This window comes from Planococcus citri, chromosome 1 (assembly GCF_950023065.1).
Source record: "Planococcus citri chromosome 1, ihPlaCitr1.1, whole genome shotgun sequence".
NCBI lineage: Eukaryota > Metazoa > Arthropoda > Insecta > Hemiptera > Pseudococcidae > Planococcus > Planococcus citri.
The window spans coordinates 18,327,495-18,349,734 of record NC_088677.1 but is presented as its reverse complement, the minus strand read 5'-3'; the positions used below and the strand labels follow the sequence as shown (position 1 = coordinate 18,349,734).

The window sequence follows — 22,240 nt, the reverse complement described above, 5'->3', positions numbered from 1 at the left end:
TTCAGGGCTGCAGTGCTCAGGGATTTTCTGGTCGCAAGGACATGTTGTAGCGGAGGGTCTGTCGTCCTTGTCTCGCTGCACCAGTGATGAAGAGACTTCATGGGGGTTTTTTGTCTTGCTCGTTTTTTATTTTCATTTTTTCATTTTTGCAATGACAGCTCTTCTTGAGAAGTCCCTTCATGAGTGTCCAGATTCTTGAATTTGGAGAAATTCGGCGTTTTATGCGAGTCCGAGTCTCACGACGCCGAGTGCGGCCTCACGAGTCCGAGTCTCACAAGTCCGAAATTGCTGGTGTTGGCCATTCCAGTTGCTCAGTCTTCATCTGCTCTAAACAGTCTGACTGGTCATTCTCTGGTACGCGCTCAGATTGCTGGGTTATCAGTCCGCAAGCCCGCTTGAGGTCAGCCCAGTCTTGGTCTGCTCAGTCAAGTCAATGCAGATCTTTGTGATAAAAATGGAAATAAAGTCTCCTATCCAAGGAAAGTTTGATACCTTTTTCCCAAGTTATCAAAAGTCAATCTCACGTTTTTCCTCTGTCTGCCTGCCTGTCTTTCGTGTCGTAATCGTTCCGTCCTCGGTTTGGACCACCACGCTTGGAAAACCTGCACGACCATGTCATGATCGGCTTGTCATGCCCGGGCTGTTCTGTTCCGTCTGTTAGGTCCGCTTGAACGGGCTGTCTGCGCAGCCCCACAGTGGCAACTGAGCGGAATTTGGGTGAGAAAAAAGTCAAATTCGGCGGACTTTTTTCCTCCTAAGTTTAGCAAACAGGTCCCACTGTGGGACTGGCAGTTGTCCATGGCGGTTTTTACTTCCATGGCCTTATCGGGTCCGTCGAGTAGGTTCGGCTGCTCTGTTCGTCAGCTCGGTGTCCTCTGCTTGCTCCGACTACATGGTACGGCTAACCTACTGGGATGCTCGGTCCACCGGCATGTCGCAACTTGGCACAAATGGAAGTACCTTGAAAGTCTCATCCTCTCCTAAGAAAAGTTTGAATTATGGATATTTTTTCAAAACAGTGAACAGGAAAGTAAACATTTCAAAAAATTGGTTTTATCAGTCACCCTTCATTAGTTTAATTAGTTTACTTAGGTAGGTAGTTTTAGATGGGCTGTTGGACTGTGGTGCCAGTTACACTCTTCCTGGTAGTGATTTCAGCCGAGATTACTTGGGAGGAGATATGCTATTGTGGGTGGGCGTGGCAGGGTGCTGTGGCCACAAGGGTCTTTAGGGTCTCCAGGCTCCCTGTGGCGGTTGGGAAACTAGGGTACGTTCTACATAGCCTGCAACTTGCAACTCGCAACTCGCAACTTCTAATTTTTAATCTTTTGATCAAGTTGCAGGTTGCAGGTTGCGAGTTGCAAGTTGCAGGCTATGTAGAACAGCCATATTTTTCTCGATGGTAAGACTGCAGAGTGGACTCTTGGTGTTGCAATGCTTTGTTGCGTTTGCTTGCGGTGACATGTTGAACTCTGGGTATGATTTGTTGTCGTTGCTGCTCGGAGGCTGTGTTCCTGTGCACCACAGCTTCGATAGCTCATTAGGTTAGTTATATTTACTTAGAGTTCTATCCTAGTATATTAATATCAAGTTTTGGAAAACGAAAATCATGCGTGCATTTTTACTAGATTATTGAATAAGTATTACAAAATTTCAAGTGAGGAGAAAATCAAGTTTCATGTTCAAAATTTGTAGAAACTTGAAGTTTTTTGATCGAGTGAGTGTGCAAAAAATTGGTGACATTTTTGGAAAGTGGCTCGCCGAATTGACTCTTTGCTGGTATAAGTAAGGCGGGCCCTCGGCTGTTTCCATACAAAGTGTCTATAGGTCTTTTCGTCCGCTATCTTCTAAAAAATTCTCCAATTTTGAAACAGGCTCGCGAAATCAATAAACTGATGAACTTGGGAGAAAAATTGGAATGAATTTTGGGATAGAGTTGAGCAATGGTTTGCATTAGAAATGCATCTTTGATGGTTTTTAAATTTTTGGTCAATAAAAATCCCTCTTTTCGTTGATAAATTTGATGAATCGGTTTTATTTTATAAATATGCGTAGGTCCATATCTACCAATCTATGTAGTTAGTACTTTTTAAGGATTTCTTTATGTTTGGGATGAAATTGGTAGTTTTTCTGTTCTTTTTTTGTTTTTTTATTTCAGGTATCAACTACCTATCTGCCTATCTCCTGTCAAAATGTGTTATTCTCATCTCGCGTTCACAATAAGCCATAGGAAAAGTTTCAAGTAGAAAATTTCATCATCAAAGAGGTACATCTATGTAAGTAGGTATGTGTGCCTATTTGTCATTTTGACTTTTTCCTATCTTTCAGATTAATTATCTGTATTTATTAATTGAAATCATTTCCACAGATTATGTAACACGCACCTCCTACTCATAAAACTTCATCATCAAGTTCTCTTGTTTATCTCAAAATGCGAATTCATGGCGTAGCTTAGATCATTACAAAGGTGCCTGATACCTTCCGGATGAGTGGTAAGTATCTGAAATTGAGATACAATGAATTTTTTTTTCAAAGTGTGAATTTATGAGATTTGTTTATCATGGTTCAATGCATCTATTGGGTTTGTTTTTTCTATGTAGGTAGCTAGATACCACTGGAAACTGTTGTGGCGGAGTCAATTTTTTTGGGAAAAAGTATTTTAAAAGCCTGGATATTCGGTACATTTACCTATTGCGTATTCAAAATGCTACAAATATTCGTCGGCTATATTACTGATCTCATTGGACAATGGACATCATAAATTTCTACCATAAGTACAATCATACTCTGAAATTAGACGATGTAATCATTTTTATTTTGTGAAAATGTTCTACTTTACCTAATTTGAAAATGTATTTTGTAATAATTCATTTTGTCGTGCCCAAATAATTCTGTCTGTGTGGCATTATGTACCTAACTCTAATATGAGTTATCTTAACTTGTAAGAGTATCCGGATACTTTAGTAGATTTAAGCAGTAGGTAGGTTAGATTGGTAATTATTATCGTACCTATTTGTATATCAATCGCTGATGTATTCTTGATTGCATTCATTATTTTTCATGTCATGTTCAATTGTAATTGTATAATGTTGTACCTACTAATATGTTTTTTTACAGCAGAATTATGAAGATTCATAGATCAAGTAGTATCTATTGATGGCGGAAAGGTAAGTGAATATTGAGTTACTTTATGAAAGTTTGAATACGCGTTTTCTTTTTTTAAAAATTTGAAGAAGATAACTTATTAATCAAAATTTTCCCTTTTCATGTTTTTTTCCTTTGAAAAGTTAGACTTACCGTATTCGGTGATACGAAATTGAAAAACTGAACCACGCTTGAATTTTGTTTTTTCATTTTTGAAAGTTTTGGGTTTTTAAAAATTTAGATATTATGAACCCCTTTTTATTTGATACCTAATGAAATGAATCAACAACGAATTTGAATGTTATAATACCTACCTAGTACCTACTAATATTTTTTAACATCGGAATTATGAAGATTCATACTTCATAGATCATGTCGATCTATTGATGGCGGAAAGGTAAGTGAATATTGAGTTACTTTGAATACGCGTTTTATTTTTTTCGAAATTCGATTGAAAAATTTTAGCATTAAGAAGATAAACAAAATTTTCTCTTTTCATATTTTTTACCTTTGAAAAGTTATTGTATTCAGTGATACAAAATTAAAAAATCAAACCACGCTGAAAAACTTATTGTAAATGTTTTGAATTTTGTTTTTTCATTTTTGAAAGTTTTGGGTTTAGGTTTTTTAAAATTTAGATAATTAAGAACCACTTTTTATTTGATAATGAAATGAATCAACAATGAATAATTCGAGAATGTTATACCTATTTGAATACGCATTTTCTTGTGTTTAAAATTTGATTGAAAAATTTTAGAATTAAGAAGATGAACTATAAATTTTCCCTTTTTATGGTATTTTTTCCTTCGAAAACCCTAAAGATAATAATTCTCCAATTATTACGCGTGAAATTGTAAATTGCGGATTGCCTGAATTAAAAAATTTTGATTGATGCCCAAAATTTGGCAACGTTGCGATTATGCTAATTTTCCTACAGGTGGAGGTGGGAATGGTGCGTGTCTGGCTTATTCTTTGAGTATTACCTAATAATTAATTTTATTTTTGTATCGGTTTAATTCTTTTTCAAAGGGTCGTTAAGTAGGTATAACTTATATTTCTTCGCGGAATATTTGATCGATTAGTTCTCGTGAAAGTTTTTAAACTTATCATGATCGGTGATCGGTTCTAGTGATTCATTTATCGATTATTTGTAATTAGTATGCACCCGAGACATTTATTGCCAGTTCTCGCGATATTTAGTGAACGGTATCTTCAGTTCAACACAAATTTGGTGAAAATTCAAAGTTTCAAAAATCTGCTGAAGGCTCCAGGAATTTTCAAAATGGTTTGGTTGGAACAGTTTCCAATCGATTTGGCAGGTCAAAAATAGGGTATATCCTAAATTTCAGCTTTCTAGGTCAATTTGGTAAAATTTGGATTTTTCTCACATTTTGGCTAAAATTTGATTTTTGAAAATCCACCAAAAATCAAAAAAGTCACTTTAGCACTAGAAATTTCGACAGCTGATGAATTTTTGCCTGCTCTTTCGATCTACCTTTGTACGGTTTAAAAATTTTTGTGTAAGTCCTATGTTGGAACGCAAAATCCGTAAATGATTTTTCTTGTGTTAGGACTACTCCTTTGAGAAAAAAGTTGCTCTTATGCGGGCCCAGTTGTAGCCGGTCTGTCCGTCCGAGTGTCCGCATTTATTGAACGAAAACGAGTATAAACCACCATACAACGAATTATGCAATTTTATATTTTGAAAATGTAATAAGTTTAAGTATACGTACTAGATAGGTAGGTAGGTACTTTTTAAAATATAAACACGAGAACGATAAAATACAATAAATAGTAATACTAACAATTAGTGACTCAATGCACGAGGATTAGCACATATTTCGAAGAACATTAAATTTCACGGAATGACAATAATAAGTAGAGGTATCAGGTATCCTACAAAGTACACATACATACTTACACATAAGTTACGTTACGTACGTAATTAAATTCAAGTCTCAAATCTGTGTCGTTGAAAACGCATTTGATTCATGTACCAGCACAGTTCACGAGTACGAATGAAAGATGAAGCTTTCATTACTTGTTCTTTTGATGCGCATTCCATCTTACTAGTAGACATATTATAATATGTATAGGTGCATTTATTTTTGTTTTTGTCTTTGTACATAATTGTTTTTTCTAAAAAAAAACGACCTTCTGAAAGTACCCCGTCAAAAAAGCGAGAAAACAAACTTCCGACAGAGACGAGCAAATAATAAACAACTATGTAGGTATTGTAGGTTCAACAATCCTACTCGTACTACCCTCTATACTCGTTGGTTGGTGTCAATTGTCAATTCATCAAGCAAAATATATAAGTAAATAAATAAATAAAGATAGAATGATAATAATAACAACAATGATGATGATGACGACGACGACGACACTATAATACGCAAGTACGATGGCACGACGATCCTCGTATAACAATTATTATAATGAAATACACGATATAAAATTAAATAACGACGAAAACAGAAATACACGAAAACAAAAAGTAGAAAGGAGATATCGGCGCGTTTTACCCTTACCGGTAATAGCGAATAAGCTTTCAATTCCTTCGTTAAAATATAGGAAAACAAACGCGTGCCATTATTTGCACATGCATACAGACATACATACACTTAAGGGTTAGGTAAGTAATATACACTCGTGCGAATAATTATTTTGAAAATGATTAGAAATTTCCATACGCAGGTAGGAATAGGAATGTAGGAACGTAAACTTAAATAAGTACGCTCCTGCCTATATAGGAACGCAAACGTAAGCGAAATGTAGATACGATATTGGCGGGGGGGGGGGAGGAGGAGGATACTCGTTAGTAATAGGTTATAGTACGTAATGTACATAATGTAGATGTACGTAGCACATAAATGTATAGTATATAGCATATTATGGAAGGAGGCGAAGGAAGAGATGAGCGATTACTTGCTTAGATACCCACTACTTATAGGTACATTTATAACGATCAGAATATTATCATAATCAATCGCAAACGAGTCACGCAAAATGAATACTTATCTCTTCTATGCGAGACTGCGAAAAACAATCATCTCGTTCCGGTGCGTAATTTCAATCTAGTTTGTCACCGATTCCGTCGAGGAGTCCCTTTCGAAACTGTTTGTTCTTCTTTTGGTTCGCTGGCTCGCACAGATGAAATATGCATTTATTTTACGATTACGAACGTGTCTTACAATTAATTATATGTACACGATAGGTAAGGCAGGTATACTAATAACGCGTGTACGACATACGATAATGTTACTAGTACAGTTTGTATGTATGCACTACGTAGGTACTAGGTACATACTATGAATAGGTGATATCAGTGAAATAGCTAGCGAATATTTTGATTTCTCCGTTCATATCGGCGTTTACTCGACGAACGACGATGGCGGACAAGCTAACGGTTCACATTATACGGGTAGTCGGGTAATACACATTGGTAACGATGATAGGGCAGCGGTTCGTTTCGATTCGTTCTACGAGTACGTACGTATGTTTCAGCTCATTTCATTCGCATCTTAACGTTCTTGCTTTTCACGTTCTTCCTGCGCAATTCAACAACATTTCGTAGGTATTCGATTATCAAAATGAAATACGAATGGCGTAAAAATGAAAAAAAGGAACAATCAAATCAAATCAAATCGAAACAAAACAACAGCTACATAGCCAGAGCCGGATTCAACATATTCGCGCCATGTTGGCAATTTCTGGGGTGGGGGGGCAATTTTTGGCCAAAAATGAAACTTAAACAATTGTATGTAGTAAAAGGAGGAGCCTTTTGGAATTTCTGACAAAAAAGCGAAACTTTTGACAATATTCTGAAAAAAATTAGATTCTTTGGATTTTTACGAAAAAAATCACAATTTATAGCCATTTTAATGAAACTCAAAAAATCTTGTCAATTTTTAGATTGCGTAAATTTTTGACAAACAAAAAAAAACACAAACGTGATTTTTCGGGAATAAATTGGATGTGTTCTTTTTACACAGATTTTGACAGATTTTCGAGAATCTAGATTTTAGACGTTTCTTTAACTCTTTTTTTTAACACTTGAGAGTATATTCGCCAATCTTTGAAAACCTCAAATAAAGTAATACATACAAATATTACTTTAACCTCAAGTGTTCTTTTTCCGAGTAGAATCCAAAGTCCATTTTCAAAAGTTGCTACTCAAGCAGATTCTCGTGGATTCATAAATCTGCCAAAATCCGTGTAAAAAGAACACACTTATTGGCAATTTTGTAAAATCTTTAAGAGAATTTTCAAGTCAAAAGTCAAGATTTTGATAACTTTGGCAAAAAATCAGGTCACCTTACAAAAAATAATCATGTGCAAAAAAAATAACATTTTCTCGCAATTTCTGAATATGTGCGAAACTTTTCGGAATTTTTTACGAAAAAACCAACATTTTTTAGCCATTTTGCTGAAAAACGAAAATTTTTTCATTTTTAAAAAAGCAAAATTTTGGCAAATTTTTGCGAAAAGAAGGGCTTTTTTGGCCCAATTTTTCAAAAAAAGTTGAACTTTTCAAAGCTGTGAAATTTTTTACAAATTGAGTAAAAAAAGCGACATTTTTTGGCAATTTTGACAAAAAACTGGAAATAATGGTAGATATAATTATTGGCAAAAAATTATGATTTTTCGCAATTTTTGTAATTTTCTGCAAAAAACGACATTCTTTGTGCCATTTTTGTACAAAAGCGAACATTTTTGTTAATTTCCGAAAAAAGGGAGTTTTTGAAAATTGTTGTCAAAAAACAAGATATTGACAATTTTAGCAAAACGCAAGACTTTTTAGTAACTACGGTAGAAAACCCGGTACCTATTTTTTTGCAATTATTGTAGATTTTGCAACCTTTTTGTTTTGATAAAAAACAGCGATTTTTGGATAATTTTTTGAAAAAGTACATTTTTTTTCGGCAATGTTCCCAAAAAGCGAGAATTTTTGTGAATTTTCTCGCAAATATCAAGAATTTGACAATTCAACCTAAAAGCAGAACTTTCTGGTAAATTATTCGGAAAAAAGTATATTTCTTCCTAATTTGCCATTTTTCTACAAATTGTAAATTTTTGACGATTTTTGGGAAAACGAGAATATTTGACAATTTTTGGTTAAAAAAAGCGAAACTTGGAGACAATTTTTGGAAAAAAGTAAGATTTTTTTTCAGCAATGTTTTCAAAAAGGAAGAATTTAACAATTATTCAACCTGAAAGCAGGACTTCCTCATAAATTATTGGTAAAAATTTTTTACTTCTTCCAAATTTGTGTCAAACAAGCGAGATTTTCGGAGAACTTCGGGAAAAAATTGTGCCTTTTTGGAATTTTCAGAAAAAAAGGACAATCTTCCGTCATTTTTCTAAAAACGAAAATGTTTGACAATATTTAGCCAAAAAAGCGAAACTTCGAGACAAATTTTGGAAAAAAAGGAAAATTTTTTAAAAATTTTGACCATTTTTCTGGAAAGCAACAATTTTCAACAACTTTTAGACAAATTTTGGAAAAAAAGTAAAATTTTTAAAGGCTTTTTGTAAACAAAAAATTTTGACCATTTTTCTGGAAAGCAACAATTTGTAACAACTTTTGGCCAAAAAAGCGAGACTTTGAGACAAATTTTGGAAAAAAGTAAAAGTTTTTCAGCAATGTTCCTAAAAAACGAGCATTTTTGTGAATTTTCTCGCAAAAATCAAGAATTTGACAATTCCACCTAAAAGCAGGACTTTCTGGTAAATTATTGGGAAAAAATTATATTTTCCTATCTAGGGGTGAAAAGTACTACTTTTCCAACCTCGCGAGAATCGCTCGGATGTAAAAATAAGTACTTTCCACCCTCGTTCAGGAAAAATTACTTCACTAAACTCGGAGAAAGTGATTTTGAACTCGTGTGAGTTGTTCCCCTCACTTCGTTCGAGTCACAAACCTCACCCTCGTCAAAAATCACTTTTTCGGCCCTCGTTGTGTAATAAACTATATATTTCTTCCTAATTTCTGTCAAACAAGCGAGACTTTTGGAAAACATCGGGAAAAAATTGGGTTTTCTTTTTTTGGAATTTTCTGAAAAAAAGGCAACAACCTTTTGTCATTTTTCTAAAAAAACGTAAATTTTTGTCAATTTTTGGGAAAACGAGAATGTTTGACATTTTTTGGCCAAAAAAGCGAGACTTCGAGACAATTTTTGGAAAAAGTAAATTTTTTTTGAAGCTTTTTGCAAACGAAAAATTCTAAACACTTTTCTAAAAAGCAAAAAATTTGTCAATGTTTTGGACAAGCGAGAATTTTTGACGATTTTTGGCACAAGGTCATACTTCACATACTTGACAATTCAACAAAATGCGGGACTTTTTGGGCACAATTGGCAAAATATTGATACTTTTGACAATTTCTGTCTAACATTCAAGTAATTTATCAAAAACAAAGGTGAGACTTTTTAGTAGCAAAAAAGCAAAAATTTTAATGAAAAAACAATGTTTTGAAAATTTCTAACTAAAAAAGAAGACTTTTTGGTGATTATTGATTTGAAAAAAATGATATTTTGTCGCGATTCATGTTAAAAAAGCGAGAATTTTTGCAATTTTCTGTGTTGATGAAAAAAATTGAGACTTTCGGGTAATTTTTGAGCTACAAAGCAATTTTCTTATTTTGGGTAATTTTTCGCGAAAAGACAGGCAATTTTTAGTAAGAAAGGAGACTTTTGGTAATTTTAACAAAAGGCGAGATTTTTCATTATTTTTGACCGAAATCGAGACTTCGACAACTTCAGCAAAAGACAGGCTGATAAAAGACAGTGCAGCCAGTTGGGAAAAAATAAAACGTCGTATACTTGCGCAAATTGCTCACAAGTCAATATCCAATTCTTGAGGTCTGGTGGTCAAGTAAAAATATGTGCCTAAACTTGGCATACGTTTGCACGTCGCAATTTTTTGGGGGAAGGGGGGGGGACAAAATTTGCCAAAATTTTCCACCCTAGGCACGTGCTTATGTTGCCCTCCCATAAATGCGACCATATGCATAGCATAGTACATTTATAGTTTCTAATGGAGGAGCGAAAATCGAGGCTCTCCTCGTGCAATTATATCGTCAACTTACACAAAGTCTGAACGTAATTGCTCGGAAACAGACCGACTTTGCCATTTAATTCGCCCTTCCACCAATCCGGCTCTTCTTTGGCGATCATCTTGATAACGTCATCCTTATCGAAGCTCAATTCATCCGGATTCAAGGCCGTATATTTATATAGTGCGATAACTTTCTCTGCAATTCGAGCACATACAACGTATAAGTAGTTACGTAATTAAAAAAACAAAAAAAATAAGAAAAAAAACGAAAAACACTCGAAACAACGCACCGAAAACAGGCGACGAACTTTCGCTCTGTACGCTTTGCACGCTTTGTTTGCGGAACAAGTCCGTTTTACTGGGACTGGTCATGCCGCCACCGATAGATTTAACATAAGATGCCGGAAACCATCCGATTTGTCTTTTTCTTCCTTTAACCTGCGACACGTACAAAAAGACAACGACCACGATTGATTAATATAGCGCCATGGCACGATTAATGCGAGTAACTCGTAACGATCCTTACATGAGTTTCTCCTTCCCACCAGCCGGAATCGGTTTTCTTGCGAACCATTATGAGCTGGCCGCGATGCAGAGATAATTGTTCTTTACTGGTAGCTTGATACGGAGCGATAACCGTAGCGAGTTCTGGTTTCTTACCTTTCGGCACCTATTTACGAGACGAAAACGTGTACGTGATTAGTTGAAAAAGGACATTATCCCTAAATTCTAACATTTTACACGTCTTACCTCTGAACTGGATAAAGTAGAGAAATCAGGAGTCATGGCTCGATCCATCATCACCGAGTACTAAAAGAAAATCAATCGAGAAAGGTTAGTTTACACTTTACACACACGTTCGGTACGAATTCAATTCAATCGGTTCTTACTTGATTTTCCAATTGCGTCGGAGGTGCGGAAGCGCAACGTGGAATTTGACTAGCGTTATTATCGGTGACAGGCGATAGAGCAGGAGGTTGTCGCTGCTGCTAAAATAATAAAAATTGAGCGATAAAACCCCAAAAATAACGAAATTGAGCTTTTCACCACAATTACGAAAATCCAACACTTTGGACACTTGGATAGCTTACCGTTACCGGTGCCGGTGCCGAATAGTCGGCTTTTTGAACGTAATTTGACGGGAACACTCCGGTTCTACCATTCAAAACACCCGTCCACCAATCTCCGTCTTTCTTGATGACCTTAATCAGGTCGTTTTGTTCGAAACACAAATCATCCGGTTCAGTCGACTGGTACGGATAAATGGCCGTGTAATAAGATTCTGAAAATTCAAAAACAAACACGTATCGATTAGATTGATACCCGTATACGAGTAACAAAGGGATGGGATTTGCGCATTTACCTTCTTCGCTTTCTTCAGCAGCGGTCGTTGCGGCGACTTCTTTAACATACGAGACTGGGAACCAACCGGCGAAACCTTGTACATCGCCGTAATACCAATTATCCTAGAAAAGCAACCGTTAAGCTACTCGTAGTAGAAAATACACCGAGATACAACTCGCATCTTACTTGTTGACGAGACACGAGAACCATGTCTCCTTTATTGAACGATATTTGACTGTCGTTGCGAGCTTTCCAGCTGTACAGAGCTTGAGCGGTAACGTTGACAGCAGTTCCGACGTCTTTGTCGACCGGACCTTCGCCACTGACCGCCGGTCCGAATCCTTCTTCAAGCGCAGATCCATTATCCGATATATTTTCCGGTACTTCGGCGATGTCCCTGCATTAAATCACCTACGTGGTTAACTAGTTCATCGATACATACAATTATATATACACGATTACGTTGTAAGCAAAACGTACTCGAGAGATGGATCACCGTTTGTATAGCCGACTGGCTCAATATTCGCTGTGTCACCGTCCTCGCCGCCTGAGCCGTCGAAAATTTGAACGTACGATTCCGGGAACCAGCCACTTCTACCCTGTAATTCGCCAGCTAACCAACCAGGTTCGGCACTTTGAGATTCGGATGCTGTGATAATGTCACCAGGTTGGAATGAAAGTTCGTCCGCGTTTCGGGCCACAAATTCGTACAGAGCTCGATATTTCTTGGCGCCGCCGACGCCGGCCGAAGCACTGACCGCTGAAACCGCTTCTGGTTCAGAGCCCCATGCGTCATTCGAGTTCCACGCGGCATCGCCCCAAGAAGAGACGTCTTTCAATTTTGAAGATTTCAGTTCCAGCACCTAAGGGCAAACCGATAAAAGTAAAATTAAGTTGGGTTGCGTTGATTTTGAACACAGAACTGGCAAAAAAGAACGCGGGGATTGTACTTGAATTTTTCTCAACAAAAGTAACTTTAGTAACTAAAAAAGCCGAAAAAAGTGTCCAAAAAGTGACCAAAAAAATTTTAATGTTGAAAAAAAAAGTGGCAACCAAAAAGCTTCAATTCTAACAAAACATTACATTTGAGAGGGGTTTTGCGATAAGGGCCCTTGTGGTGATATTTCGATTTTTTCAGGAGAGAGAAAACATCGAATTGCTTCGATTTTTTCGATTTTTTTTTTTTTTGATTTTTGGGTGCAGTGTTGTCTTGCGCATAGGTTGGAAGTGAAATTTTGACGAAATTCGTTCATCATCGCCTGATATCCCTGATTTATAAAAGGGACCTTGTGGTGAACAGCCGAATTTACACAACGTTACAGACTACCCCGCAAAAAAATACGGAAAAATTCGGATTCGCCATGAAATTTTACATAGGTAACAACAATAAAATAATTTTTCCATCGACCTTTTTTCTTTTTTTTTAAAAAATTAAAAACAAACAAAAACTTTGTTTTTAGATTTCCCAAAAATGTGAGTTTTTGAGTATTCATGTTCAAGTAATTTTTAAACGAGAAGTTGATGAGATAGGCGAAATCTGATTGCACCATTCGATTTCTCGTGAAAAAGTAAGTCGGAATCGTCAATAAAAAAAAAAAACATCGAATCACCACAAGGACCCATATCGCGAAACGCCTCTCATTTCATTTCAGATTACAGAAAAAACAAAAAAAAAAACGTAATGAAAATTTCGATAGCAGTTTTTTCAAGAAACTCAGAAAAAAAACATCGAGATTTGACTAAAAACTATTTTTGAAAAAAAAACTAGCAAAAGCTCAAAACAGATGATAATTATCTACATTTTGAAAGTAAACTACTCGTAGACCAAAATGCAAAAAAAAACATGAAAAAAAATGGATTCCGGAAACATAATTGAAAAATGTGTTAAACTACTGAAAAAATTGCAAAATTGAAAGAAGAGGGGGAAGTCTGCCGAAACAGGGAGGAACGAAATTTAATCTTTTATTCAAAATCATTTCAAAAAATCAAACACAAAAATACCAATTGTAAAATAGCAAAAATGTTGACATGAGCGAGAATTTGACTGAAAAAAAATTATTCGAGTGTTGAGAAAGAATAAACAGTAGTTTGTAAAAAAATTCCACAAATAAGAACTATCTCGAAAGTATTTGAAAAACCTTTGATTAAAAGAATGCTTCCTTTGGTTGGTGAAAATCTACCACCCCACCAGTTTGGATTCAGGAAAAGACACTCGACTGTTGATCAGGTTCATCGGTGGTTACCTGGTTACCATCATCAAAAATGCGTTGGAGGAGAAAAAGTTTTGCTCGGCGGTGTTTTTGGATGTTGTAAAGGCATTTGATACAGTCTGGCACAAAGGACTGATTTACAAGTTATCAAAAATTCTTCCAGGCAACCCATGTTGACTGATTGAGTCATACTTGAAGGAGAGGCGATTTAGAGTCAGCCATAAAGAAGTCTTGTCACAATTTGGCGAGATCCAGTTGGAGTACCACAAGGTAGTGTACTTGGCCTCCTCCTGTATCTACTATATACTCAAGATCTCCCTACTGATGATACTACTACCACAGCAACATTTGCAGACGATACTGCAGTCTTGGCTGTGTGTGAGCAGAGACCAGAGCAGTGCCAACAACATACTGCAGAAGTCACTAGAAAAAATTTACAATTGGACAAGAAAGTGGAAGTGGAACATTGCCCTGAATCATCAAAAATCGAGGCACATGCTCTTCACTCTTTGTCATGCCTACAGCTCAATGAGAGTGTATCTAGCAGGTGAGCCAATACCACAGGCTGACTCAGCTAAATACCTGGGAATGCACTTGGGACTCCAGATTATCATGGGAGGTTCATGTGAAAATGAAGTCCAACCAGATGAAGAAAAAGGCTCGACTACTATATTGGCTAATTGGAAGGTACTCAGAACTGGACCTGAGCTGCAAAATCCTGGTGTACAAGCAGATTATCTGACCTGTCTGGACATATGGTCTGGTGCTATGGGGCTGTGCAAAAAAGACAATCACCAAGCAGAGCTGTGGGACCAAAACTATCCCGAAACCGGAACCGATTAAATCTCGATTCAAATCCTATCCCAAAAGTAAAACCAATCCCAATCCCAATCCCAATCCCAAAACTGAAAAAATCCCGAAACCGATATAATTTTGAACCCAAAACTATCGCGGAACCGAAACAAAATAATTTCAGCTTCAGGATTTCAATTTTTGCCTTTTTTCCGCGATTTTATTTTGAAAAATGGTCATTTTACATCATTTATCGTAAATCACTCAGATTACAATGAAAATTACTCAACAAATTCAGCAAAATATGCACTTAAAACATTAAACTAATCACTCCATTGGATTTTTCAGGTCAAAACCTCCCATTTCATGAACCCTTGCAGGGTCCATTAGTCAATTTGCACTGAAAATTGGTTGAAATGGAAATCCAAAAACCAAAACCGATTCAACTTGGAACCGAAACAATTTTTTCAATCCCATTAATCCCAAAACGAATCCAGAAACCAGAATGAAAATTTAGAAGAATGAATCCCAATTCCCAAAATGAAAATATTTCAATCTGGAAACCAAAATCCCATCCTGAAATCATTTCGGTCCCACAGCTCTGTTGCAAAGTGATACAGAGAAGGCAAAATGGCATACTGAGAATGATTGTGAATGCATGCAGATTCTCAAGCAGGTAATGATGATATCCATGCAGATTTGAGCATTCCCTATGTGGATGAAGTACGCGAATGTTATGCGGATGCCCATGAGAAGTACCTACAAAGCCACATCAACATCGAAGCAATCCGGCTGCTGCACCCTCATGGCCCTCAAAGGCTTTGGAGAAGCAAGCCTTTGGATTATAGTTAGAACTACTTGTATTAGGGATCCGGTCAATGGGCTGTGACCCCCTCCCCCTCGAAAAGTTTTCTACAAAAAACTAGTACTAATTTATGATTAATCACATGAGATTGTACTCTCTTTTTGTTCAAAAATAAATAAATAAATAAATAAATAAGAATGATTATTTTAACAAGGGAAAAGTGATAAAATCAACAGGAAAGGGCTACGCAGGGGGAGGGAGATGGTGATCCAAATTTGGAAAAAAAAGTGATTAGTGAAAATCATTTTAAAAATTTGAATACATAAAAATGTACCTTGCTTTAAAAAGAAAAAAAATCCTCCATCAAAACTCTCAAAAATTGACACAATTCAAAAAAAAATGGAAAAAAGACGACAAAATTATTGAAATTGAGAGAAAATGACCAAAACAGGAAACAGAGCAAAGATCAAGATCTGGAGAGAAAAAAAAATAGTCAAAAAATAATGTTGAAAAACCTCTTTGTGATTTTCCTTTCATAAATCAAAATCTTAAGTCCCCAAGAATAAAACACAAAAGCAATATTCAAAATGAACCGAATAACCGAGTTTTGTCAAAATTTTAAAAGTTGAAAAAAATCACGAGGATTCCAGAATAAAAATTCGATTACAAGTAAGTAATAAAACTCCACCGAAAAAATTAAGGTAAAAAGCACTAAAATTTAAGAAAAAACATTGCAAGAATTGAAAAAAAAACTCACAAAAGTTTAGACACAAAAGAAAACACAAAAATTCGGGGAAAATCGTCCAAAAATTGGAAAACGAAATCTATGAGAATTCAAAAGAATAAAACTTGGAAAAAAAATCAAGAAATCCTCAAAACTTGAAAAAAAAATCAAGAAATCCTCAAAAAAATTCTAAATAAAACCATCAAGTCTCAAAGACCAAAAAACCTCACAAAAACTCAAAAAAAATCTGTAAACAGAGGAATGCACAAAAATTTCAGCAGAAAAAATTACCAAAATTTAGGGCTAAATTGGGAGAAAATTCTATAAGAAAATCTCGAAAATTCAAGAAAAAAGGTTTTGCCGAAATTAAGAACAAGAATTCAGGCAGAAAAACGAATCAATAAAATTCAAAACAAAATGATGAAAATGATAAAAATGGAAAACTTCCGAAAATTCACTTCAGCAACAATCATTAAGAATTCAGAACAAAGCAAAAAATTTCTAGCAAAACTCAAGAGGATTCAACAGAGAAAAATAATTCGAACTTGAAAAAAAAAAATTGTTCAAATAGAGAGGAAATTTGGAGGAGCTTCCCTCATAACTAAAAGGGAGGAGGAAAAGAGAGAGAGAGGGATCAACGAATGAAACATATCAAGATGCAGAAAAATCCACCACAAAAGGTGGAAAAAAAACAAAGTCATCAAATCTCGAAGAAGCTTCCCTCCCTTATCTTATCGAAAAAAATCATCAAAATTTAAAGGAAATTACGATTTTTGGAAGAAAAAAATCACAATTCCACAAAAATGTGAGCAAAAAGACCACTTGTTTTTTTAAAGCACAAAACTTAAAAAAACTGTTGAAATTAAAAAAAATGCAGTCAAAATGTAGCAATATAAATGACCACAATTTTGAACAAAACTATAGAATCGTAAAAATTCAAAGTTGAAAAAGTGTCAAAACTGGAGAAACTTCGATAAAATTTGAAAAGATAAAAAAACGGAAATTCCGAAAAAATCATCAAAAAACTTGAAAAAAGAGAACTTGCGAAAATTCAAAAAAATCATACTCGTCAGAATAGGGAAAAATCCACAAAAATTCAAAAGAAAACTCACCAAATCGGCGAAAAAAAATCACAAAATCGAAAAAAAAAATATTAAACCGAAATAAGGAGGAATTCCGACTATCACAAGCTCGAGGGAAAATTTTAATAAAAAAATCACGAGAATCCAAGGTGATAAAATTGGGCAAAATTCAGGCGAAAAAATCATCAAAATTCAGAGCAAAATCATGGAAAAATTATTTTGGAAAAAAATCACCACCAAAATTCAAGATGTAAAAATCAATCAAAACAGTAGAAAATCCACTAAAAACCATCGAGAAATTCAAAAATAATAATACCTGTGGAAATTAGAAAAACCCTTACGTACATTTCAAAAGAAAAATCATCAAAACTGAAAAAATAAAATTCGTAACGCTGAAAAAGCAGTGATCCATTTAAATAAAAGCAATGTTTTTTTTTGAAGAATTTTGGATAACATTTTGAAAAAAAAAAAGGCATTTGTGAAAAAAACTTGAAAAAAGTAACTTTTAGTATCCAACATTTTTAAAAAGTAACTTGGTTACTTGAAAAGTAACCGAGTACAATCCCTGTAAGAACGAATAACAGGTAGGTTGTAATAATAATAACAAAAGAATACGAGATCACATTACTTTGTCTTTCCTATCGCAGTACTCGGAATAAAGCGCTTCGCAGGTTTTTATCATTTCGGCGGTGTTACCTTTGAGTTCCGTCAATTCGGTAACGTTATTGTTATAGTCAACTTTTCTCGATTCGAGCTGCGAAAAATAACATAAAAATTAAACGAACGCCGCCGACGAGACTCGTATATATACGTGTACGATATCAAATACACCTACATCCGCTTCGACTTCTTTCACCTCTTCTTGCAGCTGATTGACGACGATCTGCTGGTTCACAACGTCAAATTTCAACTGCTCTTGCGTTTTACTATCGGCCGCCGACTGTGCGGAATGTTTTTTCGCCTCCAAACTGGCTTTTTCTTGATTCAATGTGATCAATCTTTGGTTTTGTTCTTTGAGCTGATTTTTCAACGAGGTCATGTCGCTTAATAAGGTATCTCTGTTGGCTCGCATACCGTCGATGGTGGTTTTAACCGCGTTCACGCCGTTTCGCGTTTCACCAGTTTGTAGCGAAAGTTCGCGCACTTTATCGTTCTGAAAAAAATTAATTGATAATGAAAACCCAAAGTCGACTAGCAGATTTGAAAAACTGACAGGCTGATGAATTAAATCGTCGTGTTTGAGAACGGCAACGTAATATTGTAATACTCTCACTCACCAGAGATTGGTATTCGGCATTTAAATTAGCGTATCGTTCTCTCATCGAATTGATAAATTCCAGTTCTTTTTTGTAGTGGTTTTCCAAATCTTGTATTCGTTGCTTTTCCCACTCCAAGTAACGTTGTTTTTCCATTTCCCTAAAACGAATTTGATGCGAATTTAAAAAAATAAATAAATAAAATAGTAGCACAAAATCGAACAGAATAAAATTACTTTCTCGCCGCTTCCCTTTGCTCGAAAGCTTTCTGCCGTTCTTTCTCCTTTTCACGTTCGATTTCTCTTTGTATTTGCAATTGTTTTTCCATTTCTTCTTGTTGGCGTTTTTCTTGTTCTAGTCTGAATAACAACACGCAAATAATACAAGCGTTACAAAACACATCGCTCGAACAATGACAAATGACCGGTGACCGCGAATTACCTAATCTTCTCTTTTCTTTCGGCTTCCTCTCTTTCGATGCGTTCGCGATTTTCTTTTTCTTGGCGTTGAATTTCGAGCAAAGCCAACCGTCGACGTTCCAGCTCGGCTTGGCCTTTTTCAAAGTTCTCTTTGCGTTTGTCCTCGAAATTGGCTTGAGGCGAGGTAACGGTGGCGTTGGCATTTTCCGCCGAACCGGTCGATGAGACGCTGTTTTGTCGAGTTTTCTTCACAAATGTCGGAGGCATGAGTTCCGGAGGCAAAGGCGATTTTATCTCTTTGCCGGCTTTCGCTTGATCGCAAAGGTACATGGCTAGCACGAATTCTTCGCAGGTAAGTTGTCCGTCTCCGTCTATATCTGCCAGAGTCCTACGCACAAAACGAACGAACAAACGAATGAAAAAACAGAAAAAACGATGACTAAAAAATCGTGAGTAGCGCCGAATACTGACCAAATTTTGGCCAACATTTCAATAGGTAACTGCGTCAAAACCATGATACCGCGAGCTTGTACTCCGGTCAGGTATCCGCTTCTGGAGCTATCAGCTTGATTGAACATTTGCGTATATTTCAGTTTCGTATTGTACGGCACCGACCATTCGTACGTGGAAGAAGGAGAACAGCTCACTCTGCAAACATTCGACAAAATACATACGGTAAGAAAAGAAACAAAGGGGGAAAAAGGGTGACATTTTGAATGGAACTAACGGTGTTTCGGCAGCTGAACCTGGAACCGTTTGATGCGTAGCGCCAGAAGGCGGCGATGCAGCCCCCGGAATCAGTATCGGCGACGTCGGCAGCGTATTCGGCGGCGGTATATTCGCCGGCGGCGGTGGAATTCCAACAGCAGCCGACGCCATAGGTACGCCACCTAAAGGCATACCAACAGCGGCGGGAATTGGTCTAGCGGGCCCCGGTATTGGTGCGGGTATGCCGCCCATTAATAATGGAGCTTGACTCGGCGGTATACCGTTGATTAAAGATTGACTAGCAGGTATTGCGGCGACCAGCGGCGACTGATGTCCGGAAAGAGGCGGCGAGATGGCAGATACAGGCACTGGCACCGGCACTGGCGGCGTTGCTGGGTAGATACGACGAAAATTAAAAATTTTTTCACCTCGAGAAAAGCTTACGACACATGTCATATACGTACCTTCACCCTTGACCAAATTCAATAGCGGAAGTGGTAACTGCGGAGGTACGTTATATCCTCTCAGCTTCATTTGAATCAATTTACACGCCGCTGTGAATTCGTTAATGTTCAACTGCCCATCTCGCGTCACATCCGACAACTCCCTAAACCGAACAGGGTTACAAAAGTCGTGAATTTTAGATGTCACACGACGCAAAAGTCGCGCCGAAATGGAAATTAGAATTAGATTCGAACGTTACCAAATAAACGCCAAGATATTAGGCGCCAAACCGGACTGAACGAAGAAACCTTTGGCATTTTCTCCGGTGATGTTTCCGTCGACTGGTTTCAACGAATGGAATTGACCCTCGAATACTTTTTTCTCTTCCGGCGTCACACTCCAGTTTTCCATTTTGAAATCGAGTTATTCGCCCCGCCGCACTCGACTGAAACGTATACGAAATGAGTAAATTATTATCCTTCGTAATGACGATCGAGTGAGTAACGAGGCTGTTTATAAGGGGATGACGAATGACATCTCTTCACACGTAATAATTGTAGATATGGTTAAATGTTTAAAAAACACACAAGAAACTTACTCTACGTATACAGATTCAAACTTCTCGCATCGTTGAATTTTTAAAGACACACTCGATCGGAATGATACGTGCGTATAATTGAAATTGAAATAAGCGGAAATGCGAAATCTGTCCAACTGATAATCTGCGATATTACGTCGAAGGGTGGTTCTTGACGCGAAAACTCGACAATATCTCTCAACAACACAAACGAGAGTTCCAAGTCAGACGTTGATCTAGAATTTACAAAACTATTATAAACAAAACTTTAAGTTGAAAATTGATCGAAATTTAATAATACAACCGAACGATTGTCGACAAACATATACGAAAAGAAATATACAAGAAAAGAAGTGAACTTGCCATTTAGCTTCATAGTATCTGCACTAACGTTACAGCTACGGCTGCTTACCATTAATTATTTCCAAAAACAACGGACTCGGGACTGTATTTCCAATTTTCAACAAAATCTTCCTTATCTAATACCGCGTTTTAAAATTTATCAAAATAATTTTAATTATTTTTTTCCCAAAAATTTGCCAAGAAAATCGAGTGTAGACAATCGAATCGATTGTCGAACTTGCATAGCCGTGTGCAATTTTTTTTTTGCATGCGGGATGCGTAACAGCCGTTTATTTCGTTCATGCTCGTTCTTTCGGTTCTTTTGAATCTGATTAAATTTTTAATTTTCAAAATTTTCAATTCAAAGTTCAAACTTCAAACTATAAGTTTTTTTTTTAAATTTAAAATTCATCCATGTTAAATTCATTTATCTGATTTATCTGCGATCTTTTACGATTAGTGACAATTTATCTGGATCAAAAATTCAAAAAAATTAAGACGATAAAATTTCGTCTATCAAGACATTACATTATTTATTTTGTGACTTGCTAGTTGCTTGAAGTTTCTGAAACTCAAACTCAAAGCAACTAGCAAGTCACAATTTTGAATTTTTGATCCAGATAAATTGTCACGTAATCGTAAAAGATCGCAGATAAATGAATTTAAACTGTTTCACTTATATTTTATGTACCTATCAACCTGTTTTATAAAGCTCAATAATTCATGGTTATGGAGATTGGAGATTGCTCAGAATTTTCAGCGGGTGTTTGTAGTAAAGTCAACCATTTGAATTTGAAATCAAAATTTCATCATCAACAATTTGTTTTTTACTGAAAGCTGTAGGATTGCTATTATGATAGTTGAAAAGTTATTCAGGAGTTCAGGACAGGTTCAAAGTTATAAAACCAGTTGCGAGGAGTAAAAAAATCAAATTTTGAATCGAAATTTTGCAGTGAGCAGTGAGCTTCTAAGCGGTCTACTTTAAAAGAAAAATAGGTATTCTTCATTTTATCCTCTTCACTTCGAGCTTTTTTCTTGAAACTTAAGCTTTTTATTTTACTATTCAAAGCTTCAATCAAAAGTGAAGTGATTGAAGTAAAAGCACGCTCGCCTACCCTTACGATTCTTCATCCTGCGGAAAAAACATTTACCTAGAACCTAGATACATTCTTCCTAAAAATTGTTGAAAAATTGTTTGATGAGTCTTGACCATTTTTTGCTTTTAAATCATTTTTTTGGGGATTAATTTCAAAAATTCAAAACTTATTCTCTGCAGAATGTACTTTGAATTCTGAAAATAAATTTCAAATTTTGAATAGTAAGTACCTATCGAA

The 22,240-nt window shown here is 36.1% G+C and overlaps 1 protein-coding gene and 1 long non-coding RNA gene across 5 annotated transcripts; one reads left to right on the top strand and one right to left on the bottom strand.

Moving 5' to 3' along the window:
* The first annotated feature begins 2,372 nt into the window (after positions 1–2,372).
* Positions 2,373–3,087, top strand: LOC135849633 (uncharacterized). Its single transcript, XR_010559599.1, has 2 exons — positions 2,373–2,492; positions 2,601–3,087. It is a non-coding gene; the product is annotated as an uncharacterized LOC135849633 (long non-coding RNA).
* Positions 3,088–4,820: 1,733 nt separating this feature from the next.
* Positions 4,821–21,130, bottom strand: Dap160 (dynamin associated protein 160). 4 transcript variants are annotated; one of them, XM_065370123.1, is made up of 21 exons: positions 20,977–21,130; positions 20,586–20,800; positions 20,247–20,432; positions 20,008–20,150; positions 19,563–19,935; positions 19,307–19,483; positions 18,858–19,223; positions 18,653–18,775; positions 18,438–18,576; positions 17,996–18,313; positions 17,789–17,914; positions 12,028–12,410; positions 11,734–11,944; positions 11,567–11,669; positions 11,295–11,485; positions 11,094–11,192; positions 10,954–11,013; positions 10,730–10,873; positions 10,494–10,641; positions 10,235–10,399; positions 4,821–6,695 (listed from the first exon to the last, which is right to left on the bottom strand). In XM_065370123.1, coding segments are annotated over exons 3-21 (3,423 nt in total). In that variant the 5' UTR covers positions 20,399–20,432; positions 20,586–20,800; positions 20,977–21,130; the 3' UTR covers positions 4,821–6,693. The 4 variants fall into 4 exon arrangements, with proteins under 4 accessions (XP_065226195.1, XP_065226194.1, XP_065226193.1 ...); XM_065370122.1 differs by having other exon boundaries at positions 20,586–20,815; positions 20,928–21,121; XM_065370121.1 differs by having other exon boundaries at positions 20,928–21,121.
* Between the last annotated feature and the right edge of the window lie 1,110 nt (positions 21,131–22,240).